Source organism: Lactuca sativa, chromosome 4 (assembly GCF_002870075.4).
Source record: "Lactuca sativa cultivar Salinas chromosome 4, Lsat_Salinas_v11, whole genome shotgun sequence".
NCBI classification, from domain to species: domain Eukaryota; kingdom Viridiplantae; phylum Streptophyta; class Magnoliopsida; order Asterales; family Asteraceae; genus Lactuca; species Lactuca sativa.
Window position 1 is genome coordinate 384166202 of NC_056626.2, and position 24785 is coordinate 384190986.

Consider the following 24785-nt stretch of genomic DNA (forward strand, 5'->3'; position numbering starts at 1 on the left):
ATTCAAGCAGATTTCACAAATCAAATTAAAAACCATCAATTCATAATTTCATTCAAGAATCAAGAACCACTAATACTTCATGTTAATATTTCTTCTTGAAAAAAGAGATGAGAGCAAAACTCAACTGCTTACTTCTATAACTACTAACAATAGGAACTAAAAAGGTAAATAATCACGAACAAAAACTGATAAAATTACATAAATATACAGGGGCAGAGGGTGAAGGTGAAGACAAATATAAATAAGAGTAAATTACACGAATTGTCCTTACCGTTTAGGGTAATTTGAGTGTTTGGTCCATAACTTATTTTTTTAACTCGAAAGGTCCCTACTGTGTGTTTTTGCTATGCCATTGGTCATTGTCTTACCTAAAATAATGTTTTTCCCTTGATTTTTTAATTTATTTAAATAAACACACCTCAACCCCATCTCATTCACCTTACCTTACTTACCCTGTCATTTTTTTCTATTTAAATAATATTTTTATTAGGTAAGACAGGGACATAACAAAAACAAACAGTAATGACCAAACGCGTAACAAAGGCAAATAGTAGGGACCTTCTGAGTTAAACAAATAAGTTAGGGACCGAACGTGCAATTTACTCTAAACTATAGGGACCATTCGTGTAATTTACTCTATAAAGAATCAGTTCTTCCACTTCTTTGTGGGCAAACCAACGTCGGTAGGCGGAAGGCGGAAGGCAGCAGAGGGTGAGAGTGAAGACGAAGCTCAAGAATCAACTCGTTCTTGTTCTCATGATTCGATTACTACTGTAAAGAGTGAAAATGAAGGTTGATGGAAGTCGTAAGTCGGAATCCGAGAGTCGTCGTTGGCTAAGTGAAGAAGGTTATAAGCGTAAAAAGTAGAACAATATTTGATTTTTGTCTCTTCATATGGCGGCGTCCAACAAGAAAAATAAAACCCTAAAAATTTAGATATCTTAGGAGTTATATATATATATATATATATATATATATATATATATATATATATATATATATATATATATATATATATATATATATATATATATAAATGCGGCCACCGCGGGAGTACGTAACGGAAATACCCACTCCCGACCCTGATCCCGAAAATAAACGGGGTTTAATCTATCCCCGCCCCTTGCTCCCGCTCCCGATTTTTTTTAAAAAAATTATTCGTGTACGGTATCGGGGTCCTACCGGTGTTTTTGACATCCATATTTCAATTTATATGCCAAGCTTACGTGGTAAGCTAAGTCACTTGCTACATCAACAATCCTTACCCAATCGGTAGTTATAGGTTCAACAAGTAAAAAGGCCAAATTGATTATATTAACTGGTATTTTGTCATTTTTCGTTTAAAATAATTAATTTGGGACTAAATCATAAACTGAACCAGAACTCTCAACTCTCAAGCCTCACATGAGTTTTTTAAAGAGATCAATTACATGTGGGGCGTGAGAGTTGAGAGATTGATTCCGTTAAACTACATCTTGTGGTGCCACATGTGGGGAATTTTTCCCTGGAAATACCGAAGGGGACACAGTTTGCCCTATAAAGGAGCTCGAACCTGGGATGCTCATTGAAATATTGCGACTAGGCTTCCACTTAATTTGTTTTCTGTTTTCAAAAATATAATAACATAAACAAATTTAAAATTACGAATGCATTAAATATAATAAACTAGTAGTTTAGAACTTACATTTTAAATTCGACATCTATCTAACATAATTTTTTTAAAGAGATCAATTACATCTTCGATCTTAACTTTCATAAAAGCTTATTTTTCAACACTACAAATCAATGCATTGTCAATAAACTCATCACTGTTTTGTTACACAAGTCTGTTTTCTAGAGCTTCATCGAGAAAAAACATTTTTCCATTGTTATGGTCGCAACGGGTAAAACCAAAGCCAACAATAATAACCTTTAAAACATAAGATAAGAATGATGTTTTCCCATTTTCACCATCAAACAAGAAATGTCAGTTATTCCCTTCAAACTAATGAATCGGTCACTTTTAAGCCAAGAGTAATAATATATCTCAAGTTCACCATCAAGTCCATCCCCTTCAAATCATCAAAATCATTTTTGGTACAACTAACTCAACTTCAACAATTTTGTTTTGTCAAATTTAGCAAATAAATCACAAGGAATCAAAACCCCATGTATTATAGTAAGTGGTGTTTGTTCACAAAATTTTTTCTCCAAATTCTATAATTAGCATATCCACAATTGTGTTGAAAACTTCAACCTCATAATGACATTGATTGGTAACTTTAATCTCATGGTTTCTCGAAGTGACATAATTTTTGGTAATTTCCACATTATAAATATTATGTTTTTGACAAAAAAATACTTAAATAAATTTTACAAACCTTGTATATCTTAAAATTGTCAATGCACCCATTGTTCCCCCTGACCAAAGAAGTCACATCTAAAATGTGTCGATCCTTTTTTTTAAGATGGCTTAACAATACGCATGTGAGATGTAAAACTTCATACATCAAATGTAAATTAAACATAAAGTCAAGTGACTTAAAACATCTTAAGATATTGTATGCTTGATTTCGGTTATTTAAAATGGATCGTCCTCTTCAACATAAGCAAGAACCTCAAGAACCTCCAGAACTAAGTCCATTAAACTTTTAATTATTATGTAATGTGAACCCTATCTTGTATCTCCCCCTTGAATAGGAGAACTCTCTTGATTTAACCCTCTTTTGGTTTCACGTTCACTATTAGCAACTGATTTTTGCTCCCTTTCTTTGTAAGTCTCCCATAACATTTTTTTTAATATGAACCATATGATGGGTTTCGAGCAATACATCAATCCTATGGTGTACATGCAAACCCTAATAGCTTTGGATCTAGTTTGTCTAATGAACATGTAATAGATTATCCAAAGCCATAAACCCTAGATCTAATAAACTATAACTGAAATTAGGATTTAGATCTTACCTTTGATTGTTATATAGCAATAACAATCAATCCTTGGCTTCAGAAAATTTAGTGCCTCAAGTTTTGCACCTCTAATGGAGTCACAAACACCACTAAGCAACTTGGATGAAGAGGGAGGAGAGAGGAGACACCAAAAATGGCTGGAAACCCTAAAGGAATCCTTCTCCGTGTTTTTGGGGCATAGGGGCCCTTTATATACATGTAGGCTATTAGGGTTTTACAACTAGGAAACCCTAATCTGAGTGCTTAAGCCCTAGGCAGCCAATGGACTCATTTAACATATCCCTTGGATGAATTCCTTATAGGCTTACCATAGAATTCGTCCAACCTATATATTATTAGGTGATCCATAGCCCAATTGCAATTATCTTTTAATTACAAATCCAGTCCCCTAAGTTTAATTAATCTCTTTTAGTCACAAAATTAATTCTTGACTAATATTAATTAAATAATATGATTTCTCCTTTAATATATTATTCTTATAATATATTAATAAATCATAATTAAACCTCTCTTTCCTTAATTCATCCTACATATTGCTATGGTGAAGGCAACCCAAAAGGACCATGCTCATAATCGGGTCAAGTACATACCAAAATAGTTATGAACTTAGACACTAATCCAACAGTCTCCCACTTGGATAAGTCTAATAACTATTTTGCATAACTTCAGAACCTGATCGACAATCGTAGCTTTCAAAAGTCGTTGTCCACTCTGATCTTATCAGATATGCGTGTCCTTTAGATAAGGGATCATATATTCCTCCAATCTCAAGATATCGTATAGATACAAGACATGAATTTCAATCATTCTCTCTATATTGTTTCCCGACTTCCAATTTATGACGACTGACAACAGACTACAATTGAACACATCAACTTAGTCCCGACTTGGCCAAGCACTTATGTGTCATCACTAAATTATCGATGGGACCACAAATATCGTTTTGATCCCACTTTGGGTAAATGGAATGGATAAACTTTGACTCAAATGCTCGCTTGTACTCACTTATCGAATCACACACAACAATAAGTTTTATAACACCAAGTTACTGGTGCGTTTACTTATCATCAATGTGCAACCGACTTAGCAAATAACAACTCACACATCTCGGTTTCAAGAATATACAATATTATCGTCTCACAATCACTCGTGATAAAAACCATTGAGTGATTCTCATGAGCGTGGGTTTAATCCAATACTCTAATCTTATCAAAGCACTCATGAACTCTGCAGCAAGACTTGTGCTATGTCTAAACTCTTTAGACAATCTACAGACTCTTCATGACGGTCTTGCTTCCTACCTACTACCAAAGTATGATTGACTGTGGAGGTTCGAATAACCTAGTTATTCTGGAAGTCAAAACATGCAAACTCAAACACAACAATAATACATAATCTTATATGGCCCCAAATTTGTGAGAGAAAATAAAAAAACTTCTATTTAACCACCATATTGATTACTCATTATTTATCATTTAATGTTTCGGATAATCAACTCATTACTTGAATTATAACAACAATTGTCCCATGTTCCAAGCATGCACACTTTGTTTCCTTTGGTCCATGAAATAGATCAATTGAAAACTTTTCCAATGATGCTCATTTCACAATTCCTAATCCTCATCGTCAGTGTAAGAACACAAGGTTCTTGCCACTACTAGAATATGTTAGATTCTAACATTTTATGCAACGATCCTTTCGTAAACTCATAGCACAAAAGTCACCAAGACTTGGCCAATGAAATTACTAAGTACTCTATCAGAAATTGTTACAAAACAATTCTATAGATATGATGCCTCACACTTAAAGTACATTCCTTTGAACAACCTTTTTTTTTGCATAAAATTTTCTAATCTAGGCATAAAATTCTTAATATCCAACTCCCAGCATGGATACATTTCCATATTTCCCATATGACAACTCATTCTAAATAGAATCTTATATATTCATAATAATGTCGATATGGTCCATCCAATACTATACTTCCAACTACTCTCAAGCGACCAATCCTCAGTGAACTTTGGATCATCCTTTGACAGTTGTTTAATTATTTTAGTCAAAACTGATTCTAATCCCTTTTCCCTCTTAATGCACTGGGCATTTGGAAAAAAAATTAGAATGGTCAAATATTATAGCATATGCAATCAATCCTATACCCGAAGTGTATGGGACATGATTCATAATGTCTTACATAAAGATGTGATACTTTACCAGTCTTTTGCTATACTATTTCTATTTGCCATGTTCTCATAATTTTGATTATGAAAAAGGGATGTCGTAATCATAACCAAATTTTGAGATTGCAATTATCCTTTCCATATATGGAATTTCCTCATGTTGAACCATTCCAACACAACATTCATATATATTTGACTAAATTTGATTAAAATTCCACAATCTAAGCCTTTAGATTTGAAATGAAGTATAATATTCTCTCTCTTAATTATAGCAAAACAACTTTTCAACCCTTGCGACATTGCAAAGTATAACTCTTGTTTTCTATAATTGATATTGCTAACTTGCAATACTTACCATAATAATCATGCTCCCACTAACATTATGATTATTTCCTTATTGGCATAACACTTATGCTCCCACTAGCTTTGACATGTATTCAGAAAACAGCTGAACTTCCAGAAAACAATGCTTATTGAATTCCTTAAGTTCATATTTCTAATGCTAGATGCTTTGATAACCCTTTATCTAAGCTTCTTAAACTTCATACACCTTTTCCTTAGAAAGCTTACATGTATGTCTAATTGCCAAATCTCACAATTCGAACTACGAAGAGGGATGCCGTAATAATAATCGAATTTGAGAATACAATTTACACAGCTGCTATCTCCTTAAAATCTCTCTTAGTGAAAGCATTTCCTCACAGTCATTTTCATGAAAGAGATAAATCTTACGACACTTAGATTTTAAAGTGTATGTGTTCATATCCATGTGAATTTGTCATAACAACAATCATAAGACAATGTTTGTGACAAATCCAACTCATATGGATTGAACTTGTTCAATCTTGATTTCTCGTCTTATGGCAACACGAATGCCCACCATTGCTTCCAGGTTGTTAAGCATCTCACTCTTACCTTATCAATGTACTTTACATTGATCAGGGTGACTTGCTATTATGCAATCCAATTGAGAACACATAGAACTCATATTGCATAGTTGACTTAATTTGGAATGGCACAAAAACAAAATTATGTCAACAAGATAGGCCGTCAACCTCAAGTCGTGTGCTAGTGATCAACTATCGGTTTATTCTTGATTAGCTCTTGAACTTTTCAAGACAATTGAGACTCCCACTGACTTCTTGACATATATGATTCTCTTTGTCAATGAACTTTTCTTGACAAAAAAAAATATTCAAGAGTTAGTGCGAAATCCTATCAAGACTAACACTTCGCTTAATTGGTTCTTGTTGGTCTTTGTCTTCTGCAATACATCACAACTCACCAATTTCAAATGTGCAGGAATAATAAGATTTTTTTTCAATTCCACATTTGTTGAGTGTTATAAACCTACTAAAGACGTGTCACTCAATTCTCAATCTTGGAGTATAACTCTAAGACTCGATATTGGAACGAAGTATGATTGGCTTCTTGATTTAAACATTTCTACAATTCTCGATTCCTCTTCTTAGACATGCAATTGCACTAAGACTCACTTAGAGGATCATTTGAGACATGGTTCTTAATCATTAAGACCTATCATAAAACACAATAAAAGTTACTCTCCCCTCTTCTTAGAATAGAGAAACTTTTACCTTTCTGCCTACTAGATTCTTATTATTCGTTCTACTGTTGATTGAAACTCTTTCAATCAACTCAGAATTATAATCAATCTTATAAGTATAACCATAGTTACTAAACTTTAGTAAATCATGACGAATATCTTTGTCACTCTTGTGGTAGACTCGATCAACGTATGACCTGGTGTACTCGATCTCCTAGTCCTTCAATTGACACTTTTGTCAAAGAATTAGTCTAAATTTCCCAAATGTGAAAGTTTTTCATTCATCATACAATACATGTCGCATGATTCCAAGTTTCTCTTCACTTGAAACTTGGGCGATGAGAAACTCTCCCTATTTGGTAAACTCTCGACACTTCCACAAATAACCTAGTTAAGAATCAAATCCATTTTGCTAATAATAGAAATACACAAACATCAATTTTTCATACACGCCATTGTAAGGATAAATAAATAAGATAAAACTCGAAATTTATTTTATTGCGGAAAAACTTGTCCTTACAATGCAATTCAACTGAAAAACTATGCTATTACATATTTCTTAGCGATCTACCCTAACTCTAAAGTAGCAGCTCAAAAAATCCGATCTTTGAATCAATGCGATCGAAATCCATTTCTTCGAGATCAAATTCAGCACGCTTCTACCTTAAGCTTCCTTTCTTTTCTTCGATCCTGCAAAACATCAAAATGTAATCTTATCACATCATGTATTAAGAACCAAAAAATAGGAACTTTTAGAGTTAGTTAAAGGATTTTACCTGAAGTAGAGCCATACGTCTTAACTCTCCCATCTCTTAGATCTCTCAGGTAAACAGGGCAGCTGCGTCTCCAATTCCCCTTCTCTTGGCAGTAAAAGCAAATGGACTCCTTTGGTACATAGAAAGGGACAATCTCAGGCTTTTTTAGACTTCCAATGTAGCCAGTGTCCAATGAAGTATGGGAGTTTGATCGACCAATCAAGTTTGCTTGACCAGTGCGCCAAATCACCGTTGATTCAGCAGCAATAAGCAAATAGGTCAAATTAATCAGGGTCACGTCGTGAACCATCGTATAGTACTCTCTTACGAACTCACTATACGAATCAGGAAGTGACAGAAGAACCCAGTCAACAACCAACATTTCTGAGATATCGACACCCAACATCCTAACCTATCAATGTGTGACTTCATCTCTAAGACGTGTATACACACAGGTTTCCCATCTCCATGTTTACTTTCCAAAAGGGCTTGAGTGAGCTTGAAATTTTCAAGCCTTTGAACTTGTGGGTCAGGGAGAACAATCGGAGGAGGTGGAGGAAGTGAAGCATGACTCTCATTTCCTTGATCGTATCTTGGAACGTCATCTTCATTTGGAAAGCTTGTTCCAGAGGATTTGGGAAGACCATTGTAAGATTCCGACATCTACAAAACGGGAGAAAATTCAAGTTATGTTGATTGAGTCCTTAATAAAACACCCAAATGAGTTATTAAGGCTAGGATCCAACACAATACTCTACAACCTAGAAGAGGGATGCCGAAATCTAGTTGCAGAATATTTGAAGGTAGGTAAACGACGATTTACCAATTTCCACCATGAAAAACAAAAAGGAAATTTATGTTTTAAATGAATTGAAACTCCTAAATCTTTTGAGATTCATTGAACTTTTCAATGGCATGTTTAATCTTGATTATGCCCTTCAAGTTTGCGACTGGGATGCCGAAGATCACAAACAAGGTGTGAATAACCATGCGAATCACGTGGTGCACTCAATGCTACTATCACCTAATTAATGTGCCGGTTAGCCACACACGCTCCATTGATCTATGATAAACATCGAGCCACCTTCGCCACCAATATCAATCCCAAATTAGTGTGCCGGTTAACCATACATGCTCCACTAACGTTTGACAAGGGTACGAAGTGTAATTCTATGGATTAGCATACAATTTGAAAAGGCATGTAGTTACTTTGTACTTCATTATACTTATAATGGAAGGTTTCGTCCTATCCTACCCGTTCAGCTAACCACCCTCCACTAGTCAAGAGTGCGGTGGGTAAGAGTGGATACTCATTCAATCGCCATTTTATAGGCAATTTCCTTAAACACCCCTTATAGACAAGCTTCGTGAATGAGGCCTGCTAACGGTAAGACTGACTGTTTGCTTATACATACATATATATATATATATATATATATATATATATATATATATATATATATATATAATATTAGACTTAAAGTTATATATATAGTATAGGGTGTATTTTACACTTTTAAAATACTAGGTGGTTTAATTTAGTAAATTATACTTTTAATTTAATTAAATATAAACCAAAACTTTATGGATTTATTAAATCTCTTTTAATTATACACTTTAATTAATTAATAAAACCATAAGGGTGTAAATTGAACTCTTTCAAATTACTTGAGTTTTAGAATTTAAAATTTCAAATTAAGACTTTTAATCAAAATTTAAATTCCAAAACTTGAGGACAAGTTTTGAAACTTTTCAAAACAATAGGGTTTAACCAAGGTTGTAAAAATCGTTCGACTATAGCTTGACGGTCGACTGGTGTTAACGGATTAATCGGTCTAGGCAGGGATTAATCGGAGATTAATCGGGAACCACAGATTATTAATAAAATATTAAAATTAATCAAATATTAATATATATATTAAGAAAAACAAGTACTTCAAAATTAGAAAATAAGAAAACTTGTAATTTGAAATTTTAAAAATACAAAAATATGAACATTTTGGTATAATATTTGAAATTTTGAAAATTTGACAATTTTGGAGTAAAAAAAAAGTTGATTCTTTGAGTTTGTTTTTTAAATTTTTTGACATTTTTTGGTTTTTTTTTTCGATTTTTTTTTTTACTTTTTTGACTTTTGTTGACCGATTAATCCTGCCAAGACCGATTAATCCTAAATTTCCGATTAATACCCTAATCATCGACGGTTGCAGAACGTCAAACGATTAATCCACGATTAATCGCCGATTAATCCCGATTTCTGTAACCATGGGTTTAACTATTTAAATTTCAAAACCAAAACATTTAAGTTCAAATTTAAACTATGAAACCTAAAGGGGGAAATTGAAACTTTTTCACAAGATAATTCAAATCAAATTACAAATAATCAATATTTATCTAATAAAACAAAATATTATCTAAAATTTGAAATTATCTTCTATTTTGGCAAGGATGATCTCCAAATATTGATAAAAATCGGATTTTATTAATAAAAAACGTTTTAGGAAATTATCCACAGCCAAAACAGGTCAAACTCCCGCAAAATCAGCATTATGCGTCTCTGACTCGTCGAGTTCACTATGGACCCGGCGAGTCACCTAGTTGACTCAGCGAGTCAAGTCGAAAAAACTCAAAATTTTCGATTTTCAGCCAATTTTTGATCAAATAAGCATCAAATTCACTAACAAACTGCCCTAGGCTCTGATACCACTGATGGGTTTCGAGCAATACATCAATCCTATGGTGTACATGCAAACCCTAATAGCTTTGGATCTAGTTTGTCTAATGAACATGCAATTGATTATCCAAAGCCATAAACCCTAGATCTAGTAAACTATAACTGAAATTAGGGTTTAGATCTTACCTTTGATTGTTATATAGCAATAACAATCAATCCTCGGCTTCAGAAAACTTAGTGCCTCAAGTGTTGCACCTCTAATGGAGTCACAAACACCACTAAGCAACTTGGATGAACAGGGAGGAGAGAAGAGACACCCAAAACGGGTGGAAACCCTAAGGGAATCCTTCGCCGCGTTTTTGGGGCATAGGGGCCCTTTATATACATGTAGGCTATTAGGGTTTATAACTAGGAAACCCTAATCTGACTGCTTAAGCCCTAAGCAACCCATGGACTCCTTTAAAATATCCCTTGGACGAATTCCTTATGGGCTTACCATAGAATTCGTCCAACCTATATATTATTAGGTGATCCATAGCCCAATTGCAATTATCTTATAATTACAAATCCAGTCCCCTAAGTTTAATTAATCTCTTTAAGTCACAACCAAAGGGCTTCTAGCCCAGCAGTATCCGATGTTGCCCTCTCTCCTTGAGGTCGAGGGTTCAAGTCCCGTGAGGGACATAGTTGGAGAATTAGGAGTAGTGTAGGAGTAGAATAGATTTGCGTTCCAAAAAAAAAATCTCTTTTAGTCACAAAATTAATTCTTAATTAATTCTTGACTAATATTAATTAAACAATATGATTTCTCCTTTAATATATTATTCTTATAATATATTAATAAATCATAATTAAACCTCTCTTTCCTTAATTCATCCTACATATTGCTATGGTGAAGGCAACCCAAAAGGACCATGCTCATAATTGGGTCAAGTACATACCAAAATAGTTATGGACTTAGACACTAATCCAACACCATATACCACATTGATATGGACTTAGACACTAATCCAACACCATATACCACATTGACCACCAAAAAATTTGATCAAAGAAGTCTTCAACACCATTGTGGTTCTTTGCTACACCACAATCACTAATTGAATTTGGTGTGCAAAATAATGTATAAAATTTGTTGAATCATTATCTTGTAATATCAAAGCTTTAACGCCATCATCGTAAATGTGTCCTCTTACATACTAAAAAAAGATATAAGACATATAGTGAATAATATTCAATTAAAATACATAATAAGCAAAAAAGTTCAATTAGCTGAGTTGCATTCAACTTATTACTAGTAAAAACTTAATATATGGCCTTTTTACGAGTCAAATAGGATGTATCCTTAACATGATCAATTCTAATGACTATTTCTGTAAGTCCACAAATGCGAACCAACCAGTGATCAAACAAAATCAAGATGCAAAACAGTAAGAATAAGAAGGAGTAGATGCAGAGAAGTTCCAACAATGCACACGTTATATTCAAGCAGTAACATCTGGTACACTTGGAACACACACACACATACGATTTCGACCAACAATAACTCTGACACTATTTATAGGGACCACCCAGTCGTAAACCTATTCACTGCCGAACACTCGTTCACAGCCGTACACACGTTCTCGTCGGTGAACCTTACTCGACCGTACATACAACTACCAACACACATAACATGACTAAAACCCTACTAAGACCTATACAGATAGATGCCTAGCCCAAACCAACAAAATATGACCTAACAGTATACCAATTGTAAGTCCCACAAATGCAAACCAACCAGTGATCAAACACAATCAAGATGCAAAACAGTAAGAATAAGAAGGAGTAGAAGCAAAGAAGTTCCAACAATGCACATGTTATATTCAAGTAGTAAACGTCTGGTACACTTGGAACACACACATACGATTTCGACCAACAGTAACTCTGAGACTTTTTGACACTATTAATAGGGACCACCCAGCCATAAACCTATTCACTGCCAAACACCCGTTCATGGCCGTACACATGTTCATGGCCATGAACCCTACTCGGCCGTACGCACAACTGCAAACACACATAACATGACCAAAACCCTACTAAGACCTATACAGATAGATGCCTAGCCCAAACCAACAAAATATGACCTAACAGTCCCCCTTGGTTTGAGATAGTATAGATTCAGTCTTTTTCAATCACCAACACATTTGACCTCCCCATTACGCCCAACCACATCTTATTGTCAATAATCTCGGAGATCATGCCTGTGAACTCCTTGGCAGCAACCTCCACAATCTCCTGATCACATAAAACCTGATGTACAACAAGAGTGTGAATATCCCTTTCACCAAACTGAAGCAAGTCCTTCTTATCAACGAGACGAAAGACACCATCTTTAAACTTGATAACGGCAGTAGCTGTGGCTTCATCGTAGACCCAGTAATGCATGTCACATAGCGAACCATCACAAAAGTTCTTAACGATGGGAATCTTTGTCATCTGCTTCGTTGGAGGCCATATTACATTCGTGAAGGACATTTTGGTGATAGGGTCAAACACATCTTTAGCTGTCTTCAAGAAAGATTCGGTGGTATTCATCCCATCAAATTCTTTCCTCACTTGGTTTTTTAAGAAGAGTTTAAAATCTGTTGCACAAGGGTCATTGGAATGATTGGAGAACTGAGCTGCGGAAAGCTCAACGAGATCCACTTTGGTGAGGGAAGAGAAATAATTATTGTCTCTATAATATTCCACATTGTTACTTTTTCTTTTCACCAGCCAGTAATTGAGTCTTTCATGAAAGCCCCACATACAAATCCCTGACCGGTCACTGTATTTGTGCTTGAACCTTATCTTGTCGAGCTCACTTACTGTTAGTTGAGGCTGGTCTCCACGAAGATTTTGATCAGAGTTCTTCATGAAGAGCCACCTTCCTCTTTTCTGTGAAGTGACATGTTTCCCACCTCTTTTAATTGTAATTCTTGGCGGGGCTTGCTCCGGTTCTGTTTCAAAATGGTCGACGATTATAGTGGTTCTGACTGGTGGATGGTCATTAGGCTGATCAAAAGATGATGTATTGGCTGGGGCTGGTTGAGAAGATTGGGTTGCACTTGGATCTTCAACTATAGTCTTGAACTTGTCACCAACTTCAGCAATGAGCTTATTCTTTAAGTTGAAGTATCCATCCGATAGAGCACCAAGATTGACTTGCAGAGTGGATATTTGTTTTGATTTTAAAGCACTTTCTTCTTTAAGATCAGAAATTCAGCAATCGACGGGTCCGTTCCCCCTATATTTCCTTCTCCTATAGATATTCCTTTAGCTCGGGAAAAGGAGTCAAAATCAGGTTGCACCAATAACCTGGCAAGCCTTTCAGAAGAGGCATCATGTGCAGGCATTGGAGGGGAGGAACCCCCAGGAGCTGAAGAGCTCCCAGCTTCATAAGAAGGTCGTAAAACACTTGGGCCTTCTTGGGTTGGTGTAGCAGCTGTGGTGGATTGTTGAATTGGTGGTGCCTATTCCTTTACTAACACTCCCGACCTGGGATCAGCTCTTCTCTGTTTAACTGGAGGCTGGGAGGCTTGTGTCAGATCTAGATCACTATCAAATGGAAATGAAGTTGGAATGTCAACAGGAAGGAGAGGAATCCTTGAAGTTGAATCCATAACATTTAAAGGATCGACCATCTGTGTTGAAGTAGGAGGCGTTGTCTTAAGAACATTATCATCTCCTTCCGTCTCCATTGCAAATTGTGCAACTTCATTGACGTTGTCGAAGAAGGCATCAAGGTCATCAGTGCTCAACTTTATATCTTGATCCTACTCAAAACTGAAGATAAGATCATTATTATCATAACCGATTAAATCTTCACCCTGATCCATATCATCTTCATTTACAACATTCTCCATTAAGCTCATATCAAAATCACTCTAATCATCATCTTCTTCTTCAACTGTTATCGGCACATGCTCTTTGGCAAATATCTCCACTGGAGCAACACGTTCCTCTTCGTGTTCAGAAGCAGTAATTACTTCATCTTTAGTTTCTTCATGAGCTGAGGAGCTTTCAATCTCCGACGAATTACTGACTTCTACGAATTGGCCAAATTTCACCAATGGATATTTCACCTGGAACATGAACTTTCCTTTTCTATTTTGCTTCATGAGCCTGAAAGTACTAGAACCAATAGACTTCAAATCAAGCGTTTCTCCTCTTTTCTCAAGTTCAGGGTGTTTGCTGTTGAAGATCATCTGTAGGAACCTCGGAAACATGAGAAATTTATCTTTTCTTTTTTCTTCAACATTTCCAACCATTTCATTCAAGATGTATCTCGAAATGTTGAAATCGAGACCCGTAGCTATAACAACAATGACACCCGTGTTTAATAACAAGATCTCGTCAGCACCAGCTCTCCTTTTGGAGACGCAACTCATAAACACATGGACCAGGAACCTCCAATAGGGTGGCAAAAGTTTCTTGATTGTAGGAGGAAACACACCCTTATAGCCCATTCGAATGATGATCTCCTCAGTCTGGTTCATGGAGATCTCATTTGGAAATCTAGACTGGTCATTGATCTGCAAAACCTCGCGGACGACTTGCTTAGTTATAGAGATCTTCCTTCCATTGATAGTTACTTCTAAGGAGATTGCATCATCATCATCTTCTTTGCACACCGCAGCCGTGTTCCAGAACTGCTTCACAAGATCTTGATAGAGTATTGGACTGGATGTGAAGGCATATGGCATACAACATTTCTTCAGTCCATGAGTCATGGACTTGAAGTCACTGTGCGCAGCTAGTGGATTCATTAGAAAGACAACAACGTTGTGATTGTCTGAAAACTTCAGTTCTGCCATTTTGAACTGCACAAACCAAGCCAAGTCAGAAAAACAAAAGATCTAAATAATTAAGCTTAGTTTTTCTCATTAATTAATTAATTAGGCTTTAATATCGAATGAAATTAAGTTAAAAATGAGTTCAAGTCCAAAAGAGGGTTCACGGCCGTAAACGGGTTCAAGGTCGTGAACGCTTCATTGGCCTTGAACACCTCAACAGTGCCAAAAATCAAATTTAATCCAATAGCCCCTTAAAACATGGTCGATTATTGTCAAGTTTAGTATAAATGATGTCGCCTTGAACATACCTACACAAATAAACAAGCAATTTCGACTGAAAACACGAAAAATGTGGAATCGAGAATTGAGAGAGAGAGAGAGAGAGAGAGAGAGAGAGTCGGTAAGTGGTTCACGGCCGCAAACAAGATATGGACTGAAAAAGTTGAAACATCTGAGAACCTTTTCTTTTAAACACATGGACCATTCACGGCTCAAGAATGTGCTGCAATTCCAAAGGGCCGCAAATCCAATATTTAATTAAAAATAAAACATTTTGAGGACATTAAAAAATTAAAAATAAAAATAAAATAAAATCTAAAAATTTAACTAAAATAAATTTGCAAAATTTTAATTTTTTAATTATTAGGAAAAATAAAATAAAATAAAATAAAATAAAATAAAATAAAATAAAATATCACTAAATTCTTTTCACCAATACAGATAAATCTTGTGTAATTTTGGGATCAAAGTTCTGGGACAACCTTAATCTGTATTTTAGTACTTCCACCTTCATGAGTAGATCTGGTCAATTGTTGGTATTGTTGTCCACTTAAATACGAGAAATTATGACAAATATGGACATACTACAGGTGACAAGATATTTGACCCTAAGATCTTAAATGATATTCCTAGAAGACCATTTAGCTGACGACAACCATAAATATTGTTCACCTAAAATTAGCAGCAATATCTATAGACAACCTATTGAATGTTTAATTTTAGATAACCTTGAATGTGTTTCCCGCTTCCTAGCATACTTCGGTAATCAAGAGCTTCCAGAATACTCCTTACTTTAGATGAGCAAATAATTATTAGGAGGGAAGTCAGATTTAGAATGCATATGTTGTATACCTAGTTCGGATCTTCCAATCAAGCAGAGGGATAAACACATGACTGACTGAATAAAGGGATTGAGAAATAGAATGTTGCATATGCTGTGTCCCAGGTCGGACATTCCAATCACGCATAGGGGACATTGTATGGCTAACAGACAGAAAGAATTGCATAGATAAGAAGATGCATAGAAATAGAGTTGCATATGTTGCAGTCTAGGTCGGATATCCCAATCACAGAGATGAAACAACATATGACTAACATAAAGAAAGCAAGAAAATAACTTTCTACATATCTACTTTATCAGAATTCCCCAGTCGCCCTATCAATACCGGAATTAAGGACATGCGTCCATACATCGAGAAAGAGTTAGCCACAGTTCTAGATGCTGATTACTTTAGTGTAGCCCAAAGATTCTCATGTATATCTCACAACTCAATCTACCCGAGCATCGTATGTCTGATCAAATAGAACTATCTAAGTTAATTACTTGTCAAGTCCTTTTAAATGTCAATCTATACCTAGTCTACTCCATTTAAATCTTTCGTGCCTACCAGCGCATCGAACACAGAGTCTAGATCAGTTCAGAGTTGGTACCTTACACAAATCAAGATTTCTTATTATCACTGAGTTGATATTACTTCCCAACACATCACCTGCAGACATGGCTAACATGAGATACTATTTTTAGATTTTTGATATTTTCTGAAAAAAAATTAAAAATAGAAATAACACTATTTTTGGATTTTTGATTTTGTAATTTTTTGTTTTGTTTTTGTTTATTTCTCCCCATAAATTTGTACATGGGAGAGAATGAAAACGAAATGTGCAAATTTAAACTACCTAAAAAACATAAATTAGTCCTCAAAATGTAGCATTTTTAGAAAACCAACCAGCACATCAAACCGAGCTTTGTTAAACGATTTTGTGAACAGATCCGCCACATTATTATCAGTGTGGATATGCTCCAACCGAATGAGCGAACACTCATAAAAATCTCTGATAAAATGAACTTTGATGTCGATGTGCTTGGTCTAAGAATGTTGGACCGGATTTTTAGCTATCTGAATTGCAGCATCGTTGTCACAGAAGATAGGAGTTTCAAGAAAATTCAAATCGTAATCCAACAGCTGATGTTGAATCCAAATGACTTGAGAGCAACAGGCAGAAGCAGCAATGTATTCTGCCTCCGCCGTTGAGGTTGAGACCGTGTGTTGTTTCTTGCACTGCCATGACACCAAAAGGTCACCTAAAAATTGACATCCCCCAGAAGTTGATTTCCTATCAAGTTCACAACCTCCGTAATTGTTGTCAGCGAATGCATATAAATCAAAATCAGAGTTCTTCGAGTACCAAAGAACCAATTTTGGGTTACCTTTGAGATACCTAAAGATCCTTTTAACAACAATTAAGTGAGAGAGTTTAGGATTAGCCTGATATCGTGCACATTGAAAAAATGTGAACATGATGTACGGCTTGCTCGTAGTTAGATACATCAGGGATCCGATCATTGATCTATACTCACTCTGATCTACGGATTCGCCTTCACAATCTGGAGACAACAGGGGTCGTTCAGCCATTGGCGTCAGGTCAGCTTTTGAATCTTTGAACCCGAACCTCTCAAGCATGTCTTCAACATATTTTCCTTGATGTAACAGGATTCCAAATGAATCTTGACAAACCTGCAAACCCAAAAACATAGTCATTTCTCCCAAGGAACTCATCTCAAACCTCTTTTTCATAATGGTCTCGAACTCGGTGCACAACTTTTGACTCGTTGAACCGAAAATGATGTCATTGACATAGATCTGAACAAGAATTATATCTCCATCCAGATGCTTGATAAATAGCGTCTGATCAATCATGCCTCTGGTGTAATCATGTTCGAGCAAATGATCTGTTAGGGTAGCATACCAGGTCCGAGGAGCGAGATGTAACCCATATAGATCTTTGTCTAATTTGTAGACATGATTCGGAAACTTTGAGTTGACGAAACCAGGAGGTTGATCAACATAAATCTTGTAACGCTCTGTTCCGAATTGACTTCTAGTCTAAGGTTGTGGGCCGAAGGTTGGTCTTCATAAGGAGTATGGCTCTAGTGAAGGTAATATCTAGGCCCATTTGGGTGCGAGTGATGTATTAGGAGTGTTTCGGGTGTTCGGGTTGTGTTTTGGAGCCTAGTGGTAATTTGGTAAAGTGTCAGTTCGGGCTTTTATGGATAATGGATTTTTGTTTGGAAGGTATTAAGGAAAATTTGAGTTGTTAGAAGTGTAGAGCTTCTCGTCACCTTTCCGTGGATATAAGGATCGTTGAAAACGGATTTATAACGAAGAAGTTATGGCTTTTGGAAGTTTAGCAGTTTCAGGATTAGGGATTACGCTGGGCGTAATGACTAGGAGTGGTCGCGAAGGTTCCGTGGAGTACGTTGGGCGTACCAGAATTACGCTGGGCGTAATTTCGTCAGATCAGAACCCTATTTTAGGGTCTTGGACCCTATTTAAACCCCTTATTTCATAACCAAACCCTATCATCTTCAGCCTCCACCCCTCTAAACATTAGAAATCGTCTTATAGCATCCATGGTGGCATTTTGAGCTTATGGAGTCCATTTTTGGGCTGTTTAACCCATTTTCAAGAAGTTGGAGTTTGATGCAAGGGTGGGAATCAAGGAGGAGCTTATGGATCTAGCTTTTAGGACTCATTCTCAGCTTAATGAAGGTATAAAGTTCTGAACTTGACCATTGAATGATTAGATCTTCTATGTTGAGTTTTTGGATCTTTTGGTCCCAAGAATGGAGCTTTATGGTTTCAAATCCGTTTTTAGGCTTGGGGTTGCCACCCTTGATGCCATTTGAGTCCCTAAGGTAGAAAGTTGCAATCTTGATGGTCTTAATGGGTTCATGCTTGAGTTAGGATCACTTTTATGGAAGTAGAATGTCATTTTTGGAGTTTGGGTTTGTTTGGGGCATAAAAAGTCACCAAGTCAGTGACTTTATGGGTTTAGATGTTAAGTATAGCTTAGATGTGTAAGGACTTATTGGATCAAGTATTAAGCACTTAATGGATGTTGTGCATGAGCTACTTGTATGCTGGGCGTACTATGTAGTACGTTGTGCGTACAAGCCATTTGCTCAGTACGCTAAGCGTACAGAAGAGGTACGCTGGGTGTACGCTCTCAGAAGGGCTTGGGCCTTTGTGGACTTCGGACCTTTAGGCCCTAATGGTTTTGGGCCTGGATTTGTTGATATTTGGGCCTAAATGCATCTTTCGGCCAAAAATGGAATAGTCGGGCCTATTGGGCCTTGTGGCCCAATATAGAAATGGACTTCACATTTGTGGGCCTCGGTTTGGGCAAATTCTTGGACTAGGATGCTGTGGGCCTTCGTGGGCCATTTGGGTCAGGATTATTGACTAAGGAAAATATTGGGCTTAAGTATAAGGTCCATTGGAAAGGTCTGGGCCCAATTTGGAAAATTGGGTCATTGATGGTTTTCTGGACATTATAATGTTGGGCCTTGTTTTCGCTTTGGACCCTTAGTTGTGGATCATATTGGGTTAGGGTAAAATGGTCATTTTACCCCATGCTTGGATTAAGGATTATGGTATGGGGTCCAATCGCTAACTTGGGAATATTGATCGGTAGTGGCAGCTCGGGTAACTGGTGAGGACAGCAGCTAAGGATTTCCTCGGGAAGCTTCTACATTCGAGGTGAGTCTTCTCACCATACCCATGGGTCTACGGCACCAAGGCCGACCCATTATGTGTTTATGATATATATTTAATTACTCTATGTCTTGATATGTATTGTGATCGTATGTTTTGCATGAAGACCCCAGGGGGAGCCTGTGGCCTTGGGTGTAAGACCATGTGGGGTAGCCCATGGCAGTCCAAGTAAAGACCATGTGGGGTAGCCCATGGCCTTGGGTGTACGACCATGTGGGGTAGCCCATGGCAGTCCAAGTAAAGACCATGTGGGGTAGCCCATGGCCTTGGGTGTAAGACCATGTGGGGTAGCCCATGGCATTAGAAGTAAGACCATGTGGGTAGCCCATGGCTTTCCTAGGTTTTATGTGTGCATGGCTTATGTGATACAAGTAGTTTTTATAGCTAACAAGATATGTGTTATGTGGATTGTGTGTATAGTATGCTCTGGGAAACTCAATAAGCTTCGTGCTTACAAGTTTTGTTTATTGTTTTAGGTATCATCGTTTTGGAAAGGAAGGGCTCGGATTGATTGCAGCGCACACATCTATGATTTCCGCAATGAATGATTTTGGGATGAACTCTAATAAATGTTTTACTTAATGATGATTTGAAATGTTTGGAATAAATGATATCTATTTTGGGTTGTATTAAAAATGAAATTTTTACCCTTGATTATTGGGTCGTTACAAATCTCTTCTTTCACAACTTCTTATACGAACTCACAATAGTATAAACTAACCTTTGTTTACGGGATTTGCATTCTTCAATAGTTTTATTTTAATTAATAAGAATAGCTACATACTACACTGGAGGGTATTCCAGGGACACAACATTTGGTCTTATTTTAAGTAATAAGACTGCTTTACATACTGGAAGTAGCCAGGGTCTTTCAAACAGAAAATACCTTACGTACTGGTGGCAGCCATGGTCTTTCAAACAGAACATACTTTAGTTACTAGTGGTAGCCAGAGTTTTCAAACAGAACATACCTTACTTACTGGTGGTAGCCAGCGTTTTCGAAAAGAACATACTTTAATTACTGGTGGTAGCCAGGGTTTTCAAACGAATTACACTTTATATATTGGGGATAACCAGGGTTTCGATGCAAACGATATTTTACTTATAATGAAAACAAATCATTTGTACAAATTCAGTGACTAGTTTTCAATACAAAAACATGCTTATGAACTCAACAGCTTTATGTTGATACATTTTCAAAACCGCTTGTATTCTCAGGACAACGATAGATAGGTATCCTTGCCAGCTTTTGGAGAAGACAGAGCACGTTAGAGTCGCGTCTTTTACTTTTTGTTATATACTGATGTATACAAACTATGTTTCAAACAGATGTAAATATTCTTATGCAATGTAATGGTTGTGTTTACTTGATTACTATGATGCAATTTTTGTGATACTAAACATGACATCATCCGCCCCCGGACGTTTCCTCCGTCCGTTCTGATGGTTCGGGGGTGTGACATGTTCTGAGCCCGGTCTAAATTAAATTGATGTGTTTAGTTATGTTCTATGTCAGACAAATCGGAAATCGGGAAACACATTGTAGGACAATAATTATGACTATGTTCCATATATTTGTCCGCATAGACATCTTGAGAACAGAGGAATATATGATCCCTTATCTAAAGGATGCATCACTACTGGGTTAAAGTTCAAAAGTGGATTTTGAAAGCTTACGATTGGTAAGCCGGATCCTGAAGTCGCATTGGCGGCTATAATTATTAGACTTATCCAAGTGGGAGACTATTGGATTTGGTGTCTAAGTCCATAACTATAACTGGGATGTACTTGACCTGATTGTAGCATGGTCCTTTTGGGTTTCCTTCACCAGTGCAATTTGATAGAATGGACTTTTGAGAATAAGGTTATTTATGATTTATTAATATATTACAAGTATAATATATTAATACGAAATCATATTATTTAATTAGTATTGATCAAGAGTTAATTTGGGATTAACTTTGTGATCAAAAGAGACTAATTAAATATATGGGGATTAATTATGTAAATCATTGATTCTTATATTGTGGGATAATGATCCACGCTTATTTAGGATGGGCTAAGCCAATGAGATAATCCATGGATAGTCCATGGAGGTTTTAACCCATGGAGCCTAAGTAATATGAAAGGTCATTAGGGTTTACAAGGTGTAACCCTAGCACTTTCCACACTATAAATAAACCCCTTAGAGCAAAAATCGATTGCCACAACATTCTGTGAGAGTGTGTATTTATTTTGTGCTAAGTAACTTATTCTCTTAAGCCTCCTCTTGCTTTTGGTGTTTGTGAAACATTAGAGGCATCACACTTGGGGGGCTTAAGCTTTTAAAGGCCAAGAATTACAAGTCCCTCTACGAGGTAAGTTATATAACTAGTTGTATTGGTCATTTGACAATTTGTATGATAGTTTGGATATATGCTTTGGAAAATTGAAAATATGCATGTATAATTAGAGAAAACATATATCCAAAGCATTTAAGGTTGCATGTGCACGATAAGAGTGTTATAGTGCTCAAAACCTAACAGCTTTCCCTTGATGCAAGCTTCACAAAACTTCATCTATCCAATAGCCTCTCCACCAAGCAGTCCTTGTTTACTTAGACCTGATGTGCCCTTCTCACTCATGTGCCCCAACCTATTATGCTACAACCCCATCTTGTCATCACCGTCATTTAAGGATTGCGAGACAACCACCATTCTTATAATCATACTGCCTTCTAGGATATAGAGCCCTTCACGATTCATCTTTCCTTTCATTATAACCAGATAAGATTTGGTCACTTTGACCCAGTCACCTTCACTAGCATACCTCATCCTATTCATAGCCAATATGCCAAGATAAATTAAATTCTTCCAAATTTATGGAACGTACCAAAAATCTACCTTCCTAACCATGCCATCATGCATCTTGATCTGCACCGTGCCTCTACCTTTGATACTACTCGCCCAATCATCACCCATCTTGACTATGATATCCCAATCTTTGAAGGATTCCAACCAGTCACCATTATACATAATGTGATAGGATGCTCCAGAATCCAAGACCCAAGCATCAACAGAACATGAAGTACTAATAGTCAGTACATCACCATCGTCCCCATCATCAGAACATTCTTGAACCACATCAGTAGTGTATTGATGCTTGATTCACTCTTGAACTTCCCATTCTTCAACTATGGATAATTTCGCTTGAAGTATCTCTTCTCCTTACAGTTATAACATTTTACATTCGATGAAACTTTAAATTTCAATTTTGAAAGTGATCACCATCTATTTCCTTTTTTCCTCTCTTCTTTCCTTCCTCTCCTTGTAAACAAACCGAAACTGGACACATCCTCTCCAACTGAAACTTTTCTTTTTAGTTCCTTGGACATCAGAGAGTCCTTTACATCATTCACAATGAAAGTTGTCCTACCATAGCGCATGGTATCAACAAAATTCTCATTTGAGTTCGAAAGAGAACATAAGAGAATTAAAGATTAATCTTCATCTTCAATCTTCACATCAATCCCTTGTAGATCTAAGATGATGCAATTTAAGTTATCCAGATGATCTTTCACTTAGGTACTTTCATACATTCTGAGACTGTAAAACCTTTGCTTATGATAAAACATTTTCGTCAATGATTTGTTCTGGTACTTGTCACAAACTTTATCCTAAAGCCTAGAAGCAGTTACATGAACTCCCTGAGTACTTCATCTATTAAGCTCAATAGAATAGCACTATGTACCTTCGTCAGAATATCCACCTTCTTTTCAGCCGCCATGTCTTTAAGAAGTGTTGCCTCTCCTTCCAGCTCTATTTCTCATCCTTGTTGAACTAGATGGGCTTTCATTTTCACCTTCGATAATGTGAAGTCATTTGAACCGTTGAATTATCAAAATCAAACTTGTAAGTAGACATCTTCAATCACATGAATACAAACTGCAACTCCGATACCACTTGTTAGGAAGTAAAGTGTATAACTAGAAAATCTTATTTTAGGATACCAAATGACGTACCATGCATCCCTATTTATACTTGAGGGATCAAACCTAAAACCATAATGGTCCAAGCTTATTGGCCTATAGACCCATGAAAGGTGTCAACCTATCATAATCCTCCATGCAACATCTTCTGGAACATTCTTGTGTTTCATACAACCCATGAGTATGAGCAACACACATGATGGAACACCTTAACCATAATGGAGGATCATGATGCAAAGGTGGTGCATCAAGAACACTAATGGCCCAACATACATTATGGTGGCACAACATGGTGTATTTCTTGAGCATGATCATCTTCTAGAGATATATGGATCAATATAGCACAACAAAGGAATCGAGATGGCGCATCATGTACCAAGATGGTCTAGGATGGTGCAACATATCCTCCATGGATTAACATCTCACGAGGATAGCACAACTTATGTTCAAGATGGTGCAACTTCTCCCCCTTTGTGCAACTCCACTCTTTGATGGCGCAACATCGATCTCTTGGAACAACTTCACTCCCTCATGGCGCACCATCCATTATTTTGGCGCAACTATTTCCTTTTGGCTTAACAACTTCATGAATAGCGCAAGATATGATCCCATGGCGCAACATCATCTAGGCTTGGCACAACATCTATCTTCATGGCACAACATATTGATCCAAGTTGCTTCAAAATACTCCATGTTGGTCCAAGCCACTCCAAGTTTCTCCAAGCCACTTAAATTTTCTCAAAACCACCTTTTGGAGGATCCATTCCTTTGTCACTTGTTCTCTTGTCACTTGTTCCTTTATCTAATGATCCATTCCTTTCTATGAAAATCCATTACTTTGTCACATGCTATGAAACCCAAGTGCTCCATTGTGATCTAAGTGCTCCAGATTCTCCAAGAGCATGATCCAAATGCTCAAGTCACATTTAACACCTCCTAACTACAAGGAAGCAATAACAGGCATTGAGGCTGCTAAATGGAAGGAGGCAATGGAGAGTGAGATTTAGTCCATGTATGATAACCTAGAGTGGAACTTGGTTGATTATGTAA

General features: G+C 36.6%; 1 protein-coding gene across 1 annotated transcript; it reads right to left on the reverse strand.

The window, feature by feature from the left end:
• Window positions 1-17080: 17080 nt before the first annotated feature.
• LOC128133737 (uncharacterized mitochondrial protein AtMg00810-like) lies at window positions 17081-17752 on the reverse strand. Its single transcript, XM_052771268.1, has one exon. The coding sequence runs from the start codon at window positions 17750-17752 to the stop codon at window positions 17081-17083; it is 672 nt and encodes a 223-aa protein (XP_052627228.1).
• Window positions 17753-24785: the final 7033 nt, after the last annotated feature.